The 16,821-nt window shown below is 51.6% G+C and overlaps 7 protein-coding genes across 7 annotated transcripts; 5 read left to right on the forward strand and 2 right to left on the reverse strand.

Moving 5' to 3' along the window:
* Nucleotides 1-425: 425 nt before the first annotated feature.
* On the forward strand, nt 426-2,614 carry GAA1 (Glycosyl phosphatidyl inositol protein transamidase complex subunit; the record flags this gene model as incomplete). The annotated part of the gene is made up of 4 exons (XM_062947852.1): nt 426-441; nt 501-750; nt 811-1,867; nt 1,929-2,614. 4 exons carry the CDS (start codon nt 426-428, stop codon nt 2,421-2,423), a joined length of 1,818 nt encoding a protein of 605 aa, XP_062799105.1. The 3' UTR covers nt 2,424-2,614.
* Nucleotides 2,598-4,222, reverse strand: RPN9 (26S proteasome regulatory subunit). The gene is made up of 2 exons (XM_062947853.1): nt 3,722-4,222; nt 2,598-3,656 (listed from the first exon to the last, which is right to left on the reverse strand). The coding sequence occupies exons 1-2, from the start codon at nt 3,987-3,989 to the stop codon at nt 2,776-2,778; spliced, it is 1,149 nt and encodes a 382-aa protein (XP_062799106.1). The 5' UTR covers nt 3,990-4,222; the 3' UTR covers nt 2,598-2,775.
* A 91-nt stretch (nt 4,223-4,313) lies between these two features.
* Nucleotides 4,314-5,929, forward strand: EFM5_1 (Protein-lysine N-methyltransferase efm5; the record flags this gene model as incomplete). The annotated part of the gene is made up of 7 exons (XM_062947854.1): nt 4,314-4,582; nt 4,643-4,719; nt 4,781-4,875; nt 4,933-5,024; nt 5,081-5,222; nt 5,280-5,774; nt 5,834-5,929. Exons 1-7 carry the CDS (start codon nt 4,446-4,448, stop codon nt 5,927-5,929), a joined length of 1,134 nt encoding a protein of 377 aa, XP_062799107.1. The 5' UTR covers nt 4,314-4,445.
* A 330-nt stretch (nt 5,930-6,259) lies between these two features.
* EFM5_2 (Protein-lysine N-methyltransferase efm5) lies at nt 6,260-7,333 on the forward strand (the record flags this gene model as incomplete). Its single annotated transcript, XM_062947855.1, has 5 exons — nt 6,260-6,288; nt 6,339-6,510; nt 6,571-6,687; nt 6,748-6,865; nt 6,914-7,333. The coding sequence occupies 5 exons, from the start codon at nt 6,260-6,262 to the stop codon at nt 7,207-7,209; spliced, it is 732 nt and encodes a 243-aa protein (XP_062799108.1). The 3' UTR covers nt 7,210-7,333.
* QC764_506030 (uncharacterized protein) lies at nt 7,212-9,951 on the reverse strand. The gene is made up of 5 exons (XM_062947856.1): nt 9,338-9,951; nt 8,923-9,276; nt 8,080-8,858; nt 7,790-8,020; nt 7,212-7,737 (listed from the first exon to the last, which is right to left on the reverse strand). Exons 1-5 carry the CDS (start codon nt 9,423-9,425, stop codon nt 7,636-7,638), a joined length of 1,554 nt encoding a protein of 517 aa, XP_062799109.1. The 5' UTR covers nt 9,426-9,951; the 3' UTR covers nt 7,212-7,635.
* A 623-nt stretch (nt 9,952-10,574) lies between these two features.
* Nucleotides 10,575-11,651, forward strand: QC764_506040 (uncharacterized protein; the record flags this gene model as incomplete). The annotated part of the gene is made up of 1 exon (XM_062947857.1): nt 10,575-11,651. One exon carries the CDS (start codon nt 10,575-10,577, stop codon nt 11,649-11,651), a length of 1,077 nt encoding a protein of 358 aa, XP_062799110.1.
* Nucleotides 11,652-13,368: 1,717 nt separating this feature from the next.
* Nucleotides 13,369-16,724, forward strand: QC764_506050 (uncharacterized protein). The gene is made up of 3 exons (XM_062947858.1): nt 13,369-15,118; nt 15,172-15,285; nt 15,339-16,724. The coding sequence occupies exons 1-3, from the start codon at nt 14,216-14,218 to the stop codon at nt 16,080-16,082; spliced, it is 1,761 nt and encodes a 586-aa protein (XP_062799111.1). The 5' UTR covers nt 13,369-14,215; the 3' UTR covers nt 16,083-16,724.
* Nucleotides 16,725-16,821: the final 97 nt, after the last annotated feature.

A 16,821-nucleotide genomic window follows, 5' to 3' on the forward strand; every position in this document is an offset into this window, starting at 1 on the left:
GCGATGTCTTGTATGAACAAAGTGTTGGGTTATGTTCTTCTTGTAATGTAATTCTAGCACGCTGGATATACCATGGTGTTGGAGAGGTAAGATGGGAGGGATAAGGGTTATGTTAATTTGGGCTGGAAGGTGGGCCCTGCTATAGATATGATATACGTAATGCTTCTTCGGGTTGGACATTCTTAAACTCGAATTCCAAAGTCAACATTTTCTTAAAACAAACCCCAGAAGCTGTTGAGCCGTTATGGTTAATAATTAACCCAATCAGGTTAGCGCAACCGCGTATTATTCATGAAACGGCGCGCCACGGTTTCGGTCCCCAGTTAATCACACAAACGCGCGACCCCTGATTCAGTAGGCGCATCTGACAGCACAGCTCACGAGAGAGCTTCCCGCTGCATGCAACTGACGGCACTGCAGTCAAGATGCCGCGATTATTATGTGAGTAACTCAGAGTCCTGGGACGACTACAGCTTACTAACGGCTTGTTTCCTGAATAGCTAGCGCGCTGGCGCTTCGTCGCGACCCACGAATTCTAAAGATCCCACCATACCTCTCGTTGCTGTGCATCCTTGTTGGTGCAGTGTGGCTGTTCCTCCTCCCGCTGAACGAGTACTCGAGACGGACATATATTTCGGAAAATGCGCTTTTACCGGGACAGGTACATACTTATTTTGGGGGGAGTGACCAGAATGTTCTTAGGGCGTATAAGCAGGAGGTGAACACGCTGGTGGGGAAGAGTAATGTCGAGTAGGTGCTTGCATAGGATTGACTCGGGCTGGATGGTTGGGGGGCTGACAAGAGGAATAGGATCAACGACAAGCTCGAGTCGATAGTCAGAGGTCTTGGGCTCAAGACGGCGAGGCAGAAGTTTATGTATCATGCGGCGGGACGGACGTTTGAGGGGGAGAACCTTTATGCGATCCTTCAGGCTCCGAGAGGAGATGCTACTGAGGCCATTGTTCTGGTGGCTGCTTGGGAGAATGTCAAGCATGAGGTTAACAAGAATGGGGTTCCTCTGGTGTTGACTTTGGCGAGATATTTCAAGAGGTGGTCGCTTTGGTCGAAGGATATTATTATCCTTCTTAGTCCTGACAGCATCGCTGGTCCTCAGGCTTGGGTTGATGCTTACCATGATGCGCACGACAGCTCCCGGGTGGCCAGCCTGCCTATCAAGTCGGGGGCTCTTCAGGGGGCTATTGCTATTGACTATGTTCAGGAGAACCGCTTCAAGAGCGTTCATATTGTTTATGATGGCGTCAACGGGCAGCTTCCCAACCTCGACTTGATCAACTCCGTTGTTAATATCGCCGGAGGACAGATGGGTATGGGCGTGGCTTTGCAGGAGATGTGGAACCACAATGACAAGTACCCTGACCGTCTTCGCACCATGCTTCGGGGTATGCTCAAGCAGGGTCTTGGCCTTGCCAGCGGTCCTCACAGCAGCTTCATCCCCTACCACGTCGACGCCGTTACTCTTCAACCCTTTGGCGAAGGCTGGCAAGATGAGATGGCCATGGGCCGTGTCGTTGAGGGTACCTTCCGCAGCTTGAACAACCTCCTCGAGCACCTCCACCAGAGCTTCTTCTTTTACCTGCTCATGCACCGCGAGCGCTTCGTCAGCATCGGTACTTACCTCCCCAGCGCCATGCTCGTAGCCGCCAACTTCACCATCATGGCCATCTTCCTCTGGATGAAGAGCGGACAACCCGAGATCCCGGCCGCCTCAACCACCGAGTCTTCCGACAAGGACGACGCCCCAACACGAACCACCGAGCGTGATCTCTTCCTCCCTCTGGCGATAGTAGCCCTATCCGGCTCCCTCTCCGCCATCCCTCTCTACATCTTCAACCACGTCCCCGAATCGGTAAGCCATCCCCTCCCGTGCCCCCCCCTTTTTTCTTTCTTTTTACTAACCCTCCCTTTAGGCCCTAACCCCCCTCTTCTACCTCTTCCTCCTAATCAACACCCTCTTCCCAATAACCCTCTCCCTCACCATAACAACCCTCTTCTCCCCAACCCTCCAACAATATCACCTCGTCAAATCTTTCTCCCTCCTGCTCCTGGGCATGTTCCTCTCCTCCCTCGCAACCCTCAACTTCTCCCTCGCAATGCTCATCGGCCTCTTATCCGCCCCCCTCTCCTTTGTCAAACCTTCCTCCTCCCCTGTGTCCCGCATTGTCGGGTTCGTCCTCCTCAACCTCACCAGCCCCCCCGCTGTCCTGCTCGCCAGCGCGGCGATTTGGGGTCTCAACGTCGGTGACATCTTGCGCGAGGTAGCAGTGGCGTGGCATGTGACGGGGACGTACTCGGCCGTGGTGGTCTGGTGCGTTTGGTGGCCGGCTTGGTTGGCGGGGTGTGTTTGTGTTTTGGGGAGGCCGGGTCGGGATCAAGAAGAGGAAAAGAAGGTGAAGAAGACTTGACGGAGTAAAAAGATTTTGTTTTTGTTGGCGTTGATTTTTTTTTTCGTCATCTATCATGGAAGACAGCAAAAAAATGGGAAATATTTACATCAGGAGACAGGAGTGCATAATTTATACCATATCCACCAGTACCAAGCCAAGTTTGCAAATACAACATCAAAACCCAAGCTTCAGTGTATAAGATCATAAAACGCTCAGACTTTCATCATTTGTCTAATTACGTCAAGCGTTGTACAAGGCTACTACTCTATGCCATGATTTCCACACGCCAGTCTAGCCCAGCATCGAAGCTCGCTGTTTCTTTTCTCTCTCACTCCTCATCCATCAACGTCTTGTCCCGTCTAAGATCCGACTAAGCAGCCCAGACGTCCTGCCCGACCTTCTCAATCCAGTTGCCCAGCTGCTCCACACTGGAATCCCACTCCTTCAACCTCGACCTCATGTTATCAATCTGCGTCATATCCAACACCTTGGGCTGCACCCAGTTGATATGCGCCACCTCATCCACCTGGTCAATCGTCCCCCTCAACAGCCCCAGACTAAGCGCCTTCATGATCAGATGCTCAATCTCGTGTGGCTTGACCTTTGTCTCTGACGCAATCGTGTCAAACGACATGGCCCTGTCGTGAGGGGGACGTCTAAACACCGCCTCGGTAAGCGCAGCGAGGTAAATCTTCTCTCTGAGCTTATTAGAGTGCGCCGCCAGCAGAGGATGAGCCTGGATCTGGTTGGCCAGCAGGTCATACTGCACCAGATCCCCCTTGTTGAACGCAAACACCAGGTCCCTCAGCCACTTGTCCTCCTCCCTCTCCTTGAGCGCATCCAGAATAGGGTGGAGGAGCAGCTCGCCAAAGTTGTAGATGGAGGCACTCACGAGCGCGGCGATGGCGAGGTCGTGTGCCCTGTGGCGGCGCTCCTCGTACGGGAGGTTCTTGACGTCGATGCAGGCTAGGTAGAGGAGGGCGTTCTTGTAGTAGGCGCCAAAGTCTTGCTTGGCTTGGTAGTAATCCGCCTGGGCGTGATAGAAGGAGGAGTGAACGATAGTCTCGACCGAGTCGAACTTGTCGAGGATGGATTCGGCCTTGTCGAGATCTTTTCGGGCGCCGGGGAGGTCTTCGAGGTCGAGCTTGACGCGGGCGACGGCGATGAGGGCGAAGACGTGGGCGTCTTGGGAGTTTTCCTTGTCGACTCTGGTCGCTACGGATTGCATAAAGGCGAGGCGCTCGTTATTGTCTGGTGGTGGGTGGGTTAGTATTGTTGCGTCATGTTGGAAGTTCAATGAAGGCGAAGTAAGCTACCTCGGCATTGTGTGGCGGCTTTGAGGGCGAGGTCGACGAGCTTGAGTTGGTTGATTCTGTCGGCGAACTTCAAGATGAAGACCTTGTAGAATTGTAGGCGTTGGGGGGCGCTCCTGGGGTGGTTGAAGAACTCGATGAGGTTGTTGGTGAGCTCGTGCCAGAGCTTGCGCTCCCATAACGTCTCGAACTCCAGGACATGACCCTGGAGCTCATCGATGGTGTTATCCCGCTGCTCGGCGAGAAAGTCGGAGATGGTGTCGACGTTCATGATGGCCGTCCACTGTATGGTTAATATTGTGGGTTAGATGGTGTGTTCACTATCGATCCTGGATTCCTCCCGAATATGTGACTCGCGGGGGTATCAATCGAAGTTGAAATGTTGGAAGTTAAAGTTGAAGATGGAAGCTGCTTGAGGCTGCCCGCTGCTGAGCCCAGCTTCCCTCTTGACGCGGCAGGGCAGCCTATCGATGAGGTACGTACCTGGCGGGAACTGGTCCGTGCTCCCTCTGCCTTGCTCAAGCCCCCCACCCCTGATTGGCTAGCGTCATCGACAACCGGGGCAGTAGTGGGTCTGGGAGCTTTGAAGCGGGCGGGCAACTTGGTGGTGGTTGAATGCCAATTGACGAAACGAAAGCTCCCATATTTCCGTATTTCCCGACGACCCTCACGTCAATTGAGAGGACCCAGCGCTTCTAGCGATCTCAACGTCCACAGTCCAGTAAATATGGCCTCCATGCCGACCGCCGTGCGGACGGCGGCGCCCAAGATCGCCAGGAGCGCATTTCACCACCAGCGCCGAGCCCTTTCCGACGTCCACATCACGCGCACCGGCAAGCCTCTTATCCGCACCCAGGGTGGCCGGTCCGTTGCTTCTCCTTTTTGACCGAGACAAAAGGGGCCTTTCTGATAGAGTATCGACAGTTCTTCCCTCGGCGAGCACACTGCCACCGTCTTCGGCGCCACTGGCCAGCTCGGTCGTTATATTGTCAACAGATTAGGTTCGAACTACCGAGGGGCAGAGGCAATTATGAAGGGGGACTGACGGAATGTTGCGTGTAGCGAGACAAGGATGCACCGTCGTTGTGCCCTACCGTGAGGAGATGGCCAAGCGCCATCTCAAGGTGACAGGTGATTTGGGTCGGGTTGTCTTCGTGGTAGGGAGAGAGTCTTCAGGAAAGGAAATGTGAGCCATGATGCTAAAGAGGAGCTAGGAATACGACCTGCGCAACACCCAGTCGATCGAGGAGAGCGTCAGACACTCTGACGTTGTCTACAACTTGGTTGGCCGGAATTACCCTACCAAGTGAGTGCGGTAACGTTGGTCTTGGTCAAAGGGGGAAAGGGGGCTAACTAGGTCAGGAACTTCTCCTATGAGGATGTCCACATTGAGGGTGCTGAGAGGATCGCGGAGGCGGTTGCCAAGTACGATGTTGATCGGTTCATCCACGTCTCTTCGTACAACGCCGACCCTAACCACGTTTCCGAGTTCTACTCCACCAAGGTATGTAGCCCCTGAACAGCCAAGTGGAAAGGTGCGGAGGCCTAACAGACTTCACAGGGCCGTGCTGAGCACATTGTCCGCAGCATCTTCCCCGAGACCACCATCGTGAGACCTGCTCCCATGTTCGGTTTCGAGGATAACCTGCTCCTCAAGCTTGCCAGCGTTGTCAACCTCTTCACCTCCAACAACATGCAGGAGAAGTTCTGGCCAGTACACGTCATCGATGTCGGCGAGGCTTTGGAGAAGATGCTCTGGGACGATAACACTGCCGCCCAGACTTTCGAGCTTTACGGTCCCAAGCAATACGCCATGGCTGAAATCGCCAAGCTGGTTGACCGTGAGATCTTCAAGAAGCGCAGACACATCAACGTGCCCAAAGCCATCCTCAAGCCTGCGGCTGCCATCATCAATAAGGCTTTGTGGTGGGACATCATGTCGGCCGACGAGATTGAGCGCGAGTTCCACGACCAAGTAATTGACGAGACGGCCAAGACTTTCAAGGATTTGGACATTGAGCCCACCGACATCAGCAAGTGGACTTACCATTATCTGGTACGTTTTATTTTAATTTCCCCTTTTTGCTTTGTTTGCATCGACTAACCCCCTTCCAGCAAGGTTTCCGTTCCTCAACATTCTACGACCTGCCGCCTGCCACCGAAAAGGAGAAGAAGGAGGAGAGAAAGTATCTCCACGTTTTGGATGAGTAAACTGTTGTCAGGGGCCTGGGGTGGAGAGCACCGGACACCACGTAGAGTGTACATACCTATGTAACTAGAAATTTCCTTGGCTTGTGTGGGTTCAAAAGACAAGACGAAGAAGAGATCCGTCGTTGTTGTTGTTCAATTTTGATGCCAAGTAGTTGCAGTTGAAAGAGGTTGTTGCAACCCTCAAAACTGGGCTCTGGACTTGCCAAAAAATGCAAGATTTCCACAGATGGGTCCAAATTTTTGCTGCAGACTTTCACTTTCAACCGAACAGCCCCATCCAGTCACACCTTTTTGCTTCACTAACACTTCACAACCAAAACTCACCCGAAAATGGCCGGCCAAGATAGTGATGATGAGATGTGAGTCTGTTTGTGAGAAACAGTTGAATGTGAAACTAATACTATCACAGTGTTCTCTCCTCCTCCGCCCTCGATGCACTGAAGGAGTTCTACGCCGAGCGCGATGCCCGGCAGGAGCAGTTCGCCAAGCTTCAGGCCAAAGCCGAAGAGCAGCATGATTTGCAGCAGCAGAAGCTGTCGATGGAGGCGTTTGGGGAGGACTGGAACGAGTCTCAGTTTTGGGTCAGCATAACTTCCTCTCAATGATGGTCAGAAATAAATGCTAACATTGTGAGAAAACAGTACTCGGACGAAACAGCAAACTTCCTCGCCAAACAGCTCCTGCTCAACGCAACACCAGACATGACGATTGGTGTCGTTTCTGCTCCTAGTGTTTTTGTGGCTTTGAAGAATATGTTGGTATGCTCTCTCTATTCCGTCTCTCCTTTCTTGCAAGATCACTAACAAAAGGAAAATTAGAATGCTGCCAACCCAGAAGAGCCCAAACCAAAGCTCATCCTCCTCGAACACGACAACCGCTTCGCCGTCTTTCCCGAGTTTTCCTTTTACGATTTCGCCCAGCCGACTAAACTCCCTGGTACGTTCCCCTTCCCCCTCCCCTTTTCCCCTAACTAACACCCCTTAGCGCACCTAAAATCCTCCTGCGACCGCATCATCTGCGACCCCCCCTTCCTCTCAGAAGACTGCCAAACCAAAGCCGCCATCACCGTCAACTGGCTCTTCAAGCCCACCGCCGCTGACGACAAAAAGCTCATCGTCTGCACCGGCGAGAGGATGGAACCCCTCGTCACCCGGCTCTACAAGTCCGTCGGTCTTAGAACCACAGACTACGACCCTGTGCATGCCAGGGGGCTAAGTAACGAGTTTTACTGCTATGCTAATTTCGAGAGTTTGGGGTGGAAGTGGAGGGAGGAAAAGTAAATTCCCTACCTACTTTGTAGATATAGGTAGCATGGCTTCATGACAGACAACCTTTCCGCATGTCTTGTAATGGTGCTTCGAAAGTGCGCTCAATGAACCACACCAAATCTATTACCCCTTTCCCAACCAGTATTTCATATCAATGAATGCTTTTTATACAGTGCAAGAAGTGGTATTTACAAATGCCGCTCCTTCCTTCATTGGAAGACATCCCCGTACATCCATCCATAAAACCAAATAAAACCACAACAATCCATTTTGCTGGTCTCTTTCGCTTTCGCGGAAGAACAACAAGATCAAGAATAGCCAGCTAACAAAAAAAACCAACTATCACTTCGACTCAGCGGCTCAAAAGGTCTGGCCCCGTTCCGTTGGACGATATGGAGACAATCCAACCAGCTCTGCCTAAGAAACCCAGCAAGGTTCCTACGTCAACGACCTGACAATATAAAACAAGAGGTAGGCTTTTGCGTTGAGCACGTCCGACTTCTGGGCAACTTCCACCTTGTGGTCGTTGAAAGCGAACCACTTTCAGTCTTCTTAGCATTGCCATCTTCCAAAGTGAAAAGAAGGGACATACCTGATCACCAACCCGACAATACGACACATAATGCCCCGTATCAATCTCCCCCACGTGCACCACCACACTCAACAAATCATACGTGCACTGCCTCGCCAGCTCGTAGCTATCTTTTGTGTCCCCAGACCGGCCAACAGTCGTATAAGGCAGCATGTTCAACTGCAGCGGGAACTGAACTGGGGTGTCGATCTTGGCTGCTCGCTCATGACGGCCTTGCTTGTACTCGAATCTCTATTCAAGTGTCAGTGGCCACTTTCACTTGCTCGCCAAAAAGGAAGGAGGGAACGTACCTTCAGCTGAATCGACAGCACATTCGGCAACCGCTTGATACTCGTCTGTCTCCTCGCCTGCTGCGTCGAATTACATCCATTACACCTATACTCGCACTTATCAAGCTTGACATACTCCTCATCCAAGCACTCTTGCAGCGTCATTGTCCCCTTGCCCCCCAGCAGCTTCTTCCCTCCCTTTTTCTGCGTCAGATTCTCCAGCGGCAGACTCAAGTCCAAAAAGCTTTGTACTTGGTTCGTCACTCCCTGACAATTCTGGCACGTTGTCTGCGTTTGCAGTTTACCATAAAAAGTCTGGTGGATGATGCAGTTACAGCTGTGCTCACTCCCAATCTCTGGTTTCTTCCCGTCGCCGTTCCTCTCGTGCAGCTCCTCGGCCAAGAACTGGAAAAACTCGTGCGCGTCTTGCTCCTTGGTCGTGACGAGATTTTCAAAGGCTTTCCGCTCCGAGATCCAGAATCCACTGAGGATATTGGCCGCCGTATAGCCATTGGTGTTTTCCACGGCGTAAAAGTCTTGAAACATGTCATCCATGGCGCAGGAAAGGCAGTGGGGGGTGTCGCAGCCCGAGTGGCCGTCGCTTAGGTAGTAGTTTCGGAGGATGGGGTTGTGAAGGAACGACTGGAGAACGACGTTTTGGTAGCAGGTAGCACCTGCGTTGTAGATGCCTCGGAGACCGTTGGCTTTGCAGGTTGCTGTCGTGGTGTTTTGGGAGATGTAGGCGGGGCTATCTTTGACAGGATCGGGCGAGAAGAGCTCGTCTTGCTTGCGTTTCCGTGCTGCAATAAAGATAAAGATCAGTTATAGCTAGGCTGACAGACAGACAGAAAAGAGAGGGCATACTGTTGGAGAATGTGCTTGTGCCGAGTTTCTTCAACCGAAGCTCTTCAAAGGTTGGGTCATAGACCATGTCGTCGCACATTTGGCAGTAAAGAGCGGCGCTTCTCGAGTCGACATAAAAACGGTGCGACTTCTTGTTTCCATGTTTTATTCGGTCTTCCTCAGTAACCGTTGATGGGCACTGAAGACAAAGATAGGTCGGTGTGAGAGTGGTGACAACTTGCTGAGTGTCCACCACCTTCACCGTCTGGGAGACGACCGGGGTCTGGTCGAATATTGTACGGAGAATCATCTTGTAATGATGGATCGATGTGTTGGTCGTCACTTGATCTTGGTTGAAGAGCTTCTGTAGGTGTTCTATCGAGACCCAGATGTTAGCAAACATCATGCAATAACACGGGGGACCGGAAGGACCTACCGCAACCGTACATGGGCTGGCCTTGCTGGGCTGCTTTGACTTTGTAGTTCTTGGGCGACGCCGGTGTGGAGGGCCTCGCGGATGACATCTTGAATAGTCTTGGAGTCTATACGAAGTGATACACTTCCAAGCTGGTGTGGCTGGCTCGGTCGAGGGAACCCCGCGATTGAATAGGAGGGGGAGGGGACACTGGCGAGATCAAGATGCGCCAGTCACAGTTATCGTGCGGCTGTTGGAGTTACAGACTTTTTCAGTTTCCGCGCTGGATCTTTTGATGACTTTTCCTGCCTCAAAGTACCCAAGAAAACTTGTCGGCAAGGGTTGGTCCAGAGGGGTCACGTCGCGAAGTTGGGATAGCTTTCAGGGTGCTTGGCCGTGTAAGTCGAACTTGTCGACCGGGGCTGAAAATAGTCTTATTGACCGCGGCGCGCGGCGATCAAAGCTCAATGGCTTTCACAGGGATTCAGAGTCAAAATATCGGCTTTCACTCTTCGTTCCGGTGCAATTCGACCGGGTCAAGGGTTCCAAGAAAGCTTTAAGCCACGAAAGTAAACAAAAGATGTTGGCTGCTGGGATTGTGCCGATTCAGCGATCTCAGTTGCTTCCACGGCAAGGCAGGCGTCCAACAGCCACACGGCTGGCTGGAAATTGCTTATCGCTATCCGCCCGCAAGGCTTATCGATACGCTGTGGACCCCTTCAGCTTTCCGGCGCTAAGGTGGGATGTCACTGGATGGCGACATGCCGCCAAGACAGCATCAACATCAGCCTCGGCACAGCTGAGCTCTTCTCTTGCTTCTGGAACTCATCTTCCCATTCGCATGTTTTCGAGTGTATATAGGTGAACATAACAGTGTTAGTATGTCATCAACAAGGCTCAATGAGCTGACGAAACACATGACAACATAAAGTCAACTATAACGTTCAGTGTTGTTCGTCATCTCATCTGGTATCAGAATCAAATTCCTCCATCCCAAATTTATTCAAGGTATCACCACTCCCGGCAGCTGAGTGAGACTCGAACAAAGCCCTGCAAAAAGCACCTCACATGTCCGTCCCCATGCTCGGGTAACTGTTACTTTGCGTCTACCCATAACCCGGACATTGATCACCGAGACCACTTTACCCCGCAGCCGCCTTGCTTGATCCCCTAACCCCGCGTCGTTATCCCACTTATAAATCCCACCATCAAGCTCTTACTACCTCAAGACCCAGAAGCTGGTTTTGGTGTTTTGGTAATGCGCCTCCTCCCCCTATTCCTCCGCCGCCAATCTCACAACCTTCACAACCTTCACCACCTTCACCACCACCACGATAAAACCCACATCCCCGAACCAAATCCCCTCTTCAAAATGGCACAACTACCCCCCCTCCCAGAAGTAACCCCCCTAGCCCCCTCCATAACTCGCATCCTAGCCGGCAACCCCTCCAAATTCACCCTCCAAGGCACCAACACCTACCTCGTCGGCACCGGCCCAAACAGAATCCTAATCGACACCGGCGAGGGAAAACCAGCCTGGATCACCGCCCTCAAGTCCTGTCTCTCCTCCTCAGGTGCCACAATATCAAAATGCATCATCACCCACTGGCACCACGACCACGTAGGCGGCATCCCCGACCTCCTCTCCGCCTTCCCCAGCATCAAAATCTACAAGCACAGGCCAGACTACCACAACCCGACCAACATACCCTTTTTGGACATTTCCGACGGGCAAGAGTTTGAAGTGGAGGAGGGAGGAGGAGGGGCGAGGTTAAAAGCGGTTCACACCCCAGGCCATACAGAAGATCACATGGTGCTACAATACTTTCCCCCCTCTTCATCTCAGCAAGAACAGCCCGGTCTTTTTACCGGGGATAATGTCCTCGGCCACGGGACCGCTGTGTTTGAAGACCTTTCTGCTTATCTCACCTCTTTGGCAAAAATGAAGAGTTTGGTTGATGGGAAGGCTTACCCGGGTCATGGGCCGGTTATTGACCAGGGCAGGGAAAAGATTGAGGAATATATCCGGCACAGGCAGCAGAGAGAGGATCAGGTGGTCCAGCAACTGAGAGCCTACCCCGATGTCGCTGTTGCGGGGGGGCAGGAGGGGAGCGAGAAGGGGTGGACGTTGATGGGGTTGGTGAGGGTGATTTATAAGGATGTTCCTGAGGCGCTTCACGTACCGGCTGCTGGGGGGGTGGTGCAGATTTTGAAGAAGCTTGAGCGGGAGGGGAGGGTGAGGGTGTTGGAAGAGAGGGGTGGTGGTGAGGAGGATAGGTGGGTGTTGGTGGGACGGCAGGGGGTAACGGGCTCGGGCCGGGGATCTGCGCTGTGAGTGAGGCCGGGTGAGCCAGGTGGGTGGGTTCCATGGTTTTGGGAACCGTTCTGTCGGGTTTGAAAGGAAAGTGCGAGAGAGGGAGGTTAATGAAGTGATGAAGTCATGATGGTGAAGGTGATGGCTTGGCGCTTGGGAAAGAGTGTGGTGTTGGATTCAGCCTTGTAGCGTTCTAGCATGTTTCCTTTCTGGGGGGGAAGACTGTGGAGGATATCATTATTACAGCAGTGAGTGGGTTACTGTTGTTAGAGATTTGCTGAAGATTCAACGTCTCAACGACTATCAGATACTCTTAGGTAGCGCCTGGCGTTTTGCCTCGCTAGAATTCTCATGTTCTTCATGCACATCTTGATGGTATACCAAGACATCTATGTAGAGATGTTCAGCAGCAGAGGCTAGAATGATCACACAGTACGAACATCTACATGGTACAAAAGAGTACCTCGCCAAGTTTGCTTGGGTTGTGTTTGTATAAATGCGATCTCGATTCGGCACTCGGGAAGTTCGGAGTCCGCGGTCTTCAGTGTTAGTATCAAGTCATCAGGAGGTCAAAATTTGCAGTTTTTTGTCATTTTTTGGGTCAGTTATCGCTCACATTTCTCCACAGTTGCCTGGTAGCCCAACATGTACGGTGGCTGGACAAGTGCTGACATGAGGACTACCAACAAACAGTGATGTTCGCATGTGGTTGCTTGACCCTGTTGGTTCTGCGATAGTCCGGCGTATTCAGATCGTATTAAGAGCTGCACAAATCCTTCTGTCGGTATCTCTGGCTGCCGACGCCGGGAACGGTGTGAATGTTTTTTTTGGTGGACGAATCGGAGTTTATAGCAGTCGAGGTCGACAATGACGGATAGCGCAAGAAAGAAGTGAAAGACGCTGCCGGGATATTCCCCATCGAGTCATCCGGAACCCTGCATTCTGCAAAAGATCGAGACAGCACCACCACAGAGTTTTGACGGATTTCCAATCATGCTGTTGGGTAGAAATGAGCCGAATTGATAGCTCGATATGATAGTTCTCTTTGCTGATCTGGTCTTGCATTTCCCATCCCATGAAAAGGGGCAACTTTCTGGGGGATAGCCTCTGTTCTGTTTGCGTATCAAAAGGCCAGCCACCAGGGAAGGACAGTTGGTCGGGCTCTTGTCTCGAGTCCGAGCCCGCGAACTGATATCGTGGTCTCCCTGAGCAGATCGTCGATCTAGATGAGGCCGTCACGGCTTTTATGCGCCGAGACTCGGTAGAGCGGCCCCGAGGGTGGTATCGGGCGCAAAAAAAACGTGAGCGGGAGTTGGCGTTGTCAGTTTCTGTTTCTCATCATGTGGGGCAGATCCTGGATGGACAAATGTGGAGTAAGCCGATGGTTGGCGATGGAGGGGTTCAAGGGCTTCATGGAGGGTGAAGAGCGTCCCGGTTTGTCCTTATATGGCCTTTGGTAATACCTGTGGCCTGTAAACTTTTCCATTGAATACAGCCTCATACAACTTTCCGCTGGACGAAAAGAAGTTGCGCAACTTATATGATATCTGTCTGGTGAAAGAATTTACACTGTGGTGTAAGCTGTGGGTTGGGTGAGGTGAACCGCCAACGGTTAAGACCCCGCTTGAAAACTGATTCATCAGCCTTGTAAGCTGAGTATTAACTCCGGTCTCACGACCAACGAGCTAGGGAGATATCGGCAACATATTGTACCGTCATCAAACCCTGGACGAATGAAAAGAAATATTCGCGCTCTTTCGTATCTGTAGCCAAGTAAAAAGCCACCAAGTTAGGTATCAGAACCGACCACATGCCACTGCTGTGACACCCAAGACTAACACCATCTCCCTTCCCCCAAGGCTGACTCAAAGAATCACACGAGGGCCTGCCACCTGATTGGATAGCGTTCATGATGTGGTGACATGGTCGGGGGCGTCTGTTGAAGATGACTCCCCACACAGTGCAGCGTCATTGTGGACCCTTCATCGACAACCTTCCACGACGTCCAGCCCCAGAAAGGCACGAGAAGGCTCGGATGTACCGGAGTTGATGAGTACAAGCCGTGGAAGTGACATATGGAAGCCGCTTCGCTGCAAAGACCGAGCACGAGTAGAATCGAGGAGAACACTTGCCCATCTTGGCCCCAAGAAAGAGGTTGGAATTACAAATCACCATGTCCTTGTATACCGGATCAGGGAAAGAGCTATGATGGGTCCTTTCTACCTCTACATGAAGCTTGCAATGTTTGGAGCTTCCTTTATAAGGTCTCTCAGGCCACAACCTGCCCATACCCTCTAGTTGCGGAACGGTCTGTTCCCCAGATCAAACCACACCAGTCTTTGTCCTTCATCTGATCCGATACCTTGGGTCTGAATTCATTGGGTCGAACTTGATTCCAATTTTATGACAATAACGGCACTTCTATCCCATCTTCAGCCCTTGAATCAGTATTCGCTATTACAACAACATCCGCCTACACAATATTATATTCAACGACCACATACCATTGACCAGCATCCATTAGCCAGCATCACTTCCTGGGGACCTCGAAAACAGCGTGTCATGTATAAGCTAGGAGAGTCCAGATGATGGCACATTTGAGATCACCTGGTATCCTCATGCCAGCCCTTACGGGCTGGGTAATCCTCAGCCTCGCCCGAGGAGCCCTCGCACATGGGGGGCATGGCGGCATGGAGATGACAGAAGCCGACAAGCCTCTCCCAGAGGATCAATACCCACCGACATATTTCGCCCATCCGGACCACAAAGCGGCTATCTACGGACATATTGTCTTGATGGTTCTGGGTTGGATGTTTGTACTGCCCGCAGCTGTTATGCTATCCCTTGCTCGCTCAAGATACACCCTCTATGTGCAGTTCAGCTTCCTCGCTTTAAACACGGGTGGCATGCTGTTGGGCATCGTCTACAACGCCAGCACGCCGGATCTCTACCCAAATAATGCCCACCACAAGACCGGATGGATCGTCACCATCGCTGCCGTATCCCAGGTGGCCATTGGAATTTTGGCACGCGTGGCCGGCATGATGAAGAGGGGACAGCTGGGCAACGTGGGGGAACGCCAGGGTTTCATCCCCGTGTCGACTGAGGCCATTCAAGCCCACGAATCAGGATTTCCTGGTCCCTACCGTCGGTTTTCCCATGACAGCGGACAGGGCACAGAGCTCGGCTCGGAAACTCTCCGCAGTCACTCTATCTCGTCACCTCCAACCTCTCCCACTATCCCTTCACATCTCGCTCACAAAGAGTACCAACATGACGACGGTTTTGAGGACGAAGATCTCGAGCACAACGTGCCATCGTTGAAAAAGACTGGCAAGGCTCTCTCGATGATGGCAAAGGTGGCTGGCAAGATCTCGGATCGCTTCTGGAAAATCCTCATGTTTGCCTATAATTTTGTTGATCGGACGATTCTTCTCCTTAGCTTCATTGCACTCTGCACAGGGGTTATCACCTACGCCCGATTCTTTGTGAGTTTGAAAGTCTTCTGGTGATAGAGAATAGATGCTAACCATGATGATAGGAGGGCAACGGGATCTTTAGTGGTTTGGCACATTGGATCAAAGGGGGTGTTTTTATCTGGTTGGGATGGTGGACGCTCGCTCGTTGGGCTGGCAGTTTTGGCGATCTTGGATGGGTAAGACCTCTTGCTTTTTTCAAATCTGTTACCCCTATTCTAACCATATTTAGGCTTGGAATGTCCGTCCGAAAAAGGCGGGCCAGAAATGGTGTCCTTCTGCCGAATTCGTCGAAAGTGCCCTCATCTTCTTTTATGGATCGACTAACGTCTTCCTCGAGCATCTCGGCAATTGGGGTGGTGAGTGGTCCTCTCAAGATTTGGAACACGTCTCTATTACGGTCTTGTTCATTGGCGGCGGCCTCTGCGGTATGCTCATCGAGTCGATACGCATTCGCAATCTCTTGAACTTTCATGTTGTCGAAACCGCCCAGGAGGATCACATAGACAGGGACCAACTCCGCGAGCCAGAGACATACGCCTTTTCTCTCAACCCAATACCGGCTCTTGTGATCATTCTCACGGGCCTGATGATGAGCTCTCACACACAAGAGAGCATGATCTCGACCATGGTCCACAAGCAATGGGGCGATCTCATCACTGCTGCGTCGCTTTCCCGCGGCTTGAGTTATGTTGTTATGTACCTCAAGGCGCCCAAGACGATTTACCCCTCGAGGCCACCAACGGAGTTGTTGACGGCTTTTGGTCTTACCGCTGGCGGTTTCATGTTCATGGCTAGTTCCAGTGACACGGTCGACGGCATGATCCACTATCAGCTCAACCCGATGTTCATGTACACGGTTACCATGGGCTTCGTTGCGTTGATGATGGCGTGGGTGATTTTACTGGTGGCGTTGAAGGGGTGGGCGGAGAAACGGGAGGCAGCGGGTAGGTTGACTGGGAAGGCGTTTGCGTGAAACGGTCTCTGCCTGCTGATCTTCTCATGGAGATAAAGGAGAAGGCTCAACCACGACGATGGAAAATGACCATGACCATGTGTGGAAGAAAAGAAAAGTTGGAGGAAGTTCGGTTTCGGAAATTCCTTTACGTCGCTTCCAAAGATACCCCGTTTTATACCACCTTTTTGGAGATTTTTATGTTGCATCACACGCTCTCTTGATTTTTGTACACTCGTTCACAGTTGATACCATTTACATACATACATACGATCGTTGGAATTCGTTTGGGGAATGGGGGGAATACATGGATACAGGAGTGCTGGATGGATGAAGAATATGGCTATGATACAAGCGTACATGATTTTGATTGGGAAAAGAAGGGGCAAGGGGAGGAAGTAATGACTATTGCTTGATGGAGTTGGGTTGTTTTAGGTATATAGATGGGGATTGAACAAGGGGGTTGGTTCACCTCTGTCTATACTGAAATCAGATGAAGAAGGGGCTTTGTGAGTGGTGGTGTGTGAATATCTGATGTGCTCAAGGGGTAAAAGGGTAACGTTGCGATATGGCTATGTGTGGGGTTTTACAATGAGTTGGACCAAAAGAAATAAACACACTTGAGGGAGGCAACCAGGCTACTACTATCCAAAGTGTTGTACGTCACAACACTCACCTTGACATGCATCTTGACTTGCACCTCATTCGCACATCCAGTGTGGTTTCCCACCAAATTAAACTTTCTATTTCAAACGCTGAT

The sequence above is a fragment of the Podospora pseudoanserina genome, chromosome 5, assembly GCF_035222485.1.
Source record: "Podospora pseudoanserina strain CBS 124.78 chromosome 5, whole genome shotgun sequence".
Lineage (NCBI taxonomy): Eukaryota > Fungi > Ascomycota > Sordariomycetes > Sordariales > Podosporaceae > Podospora > Podospora pseudoanserina.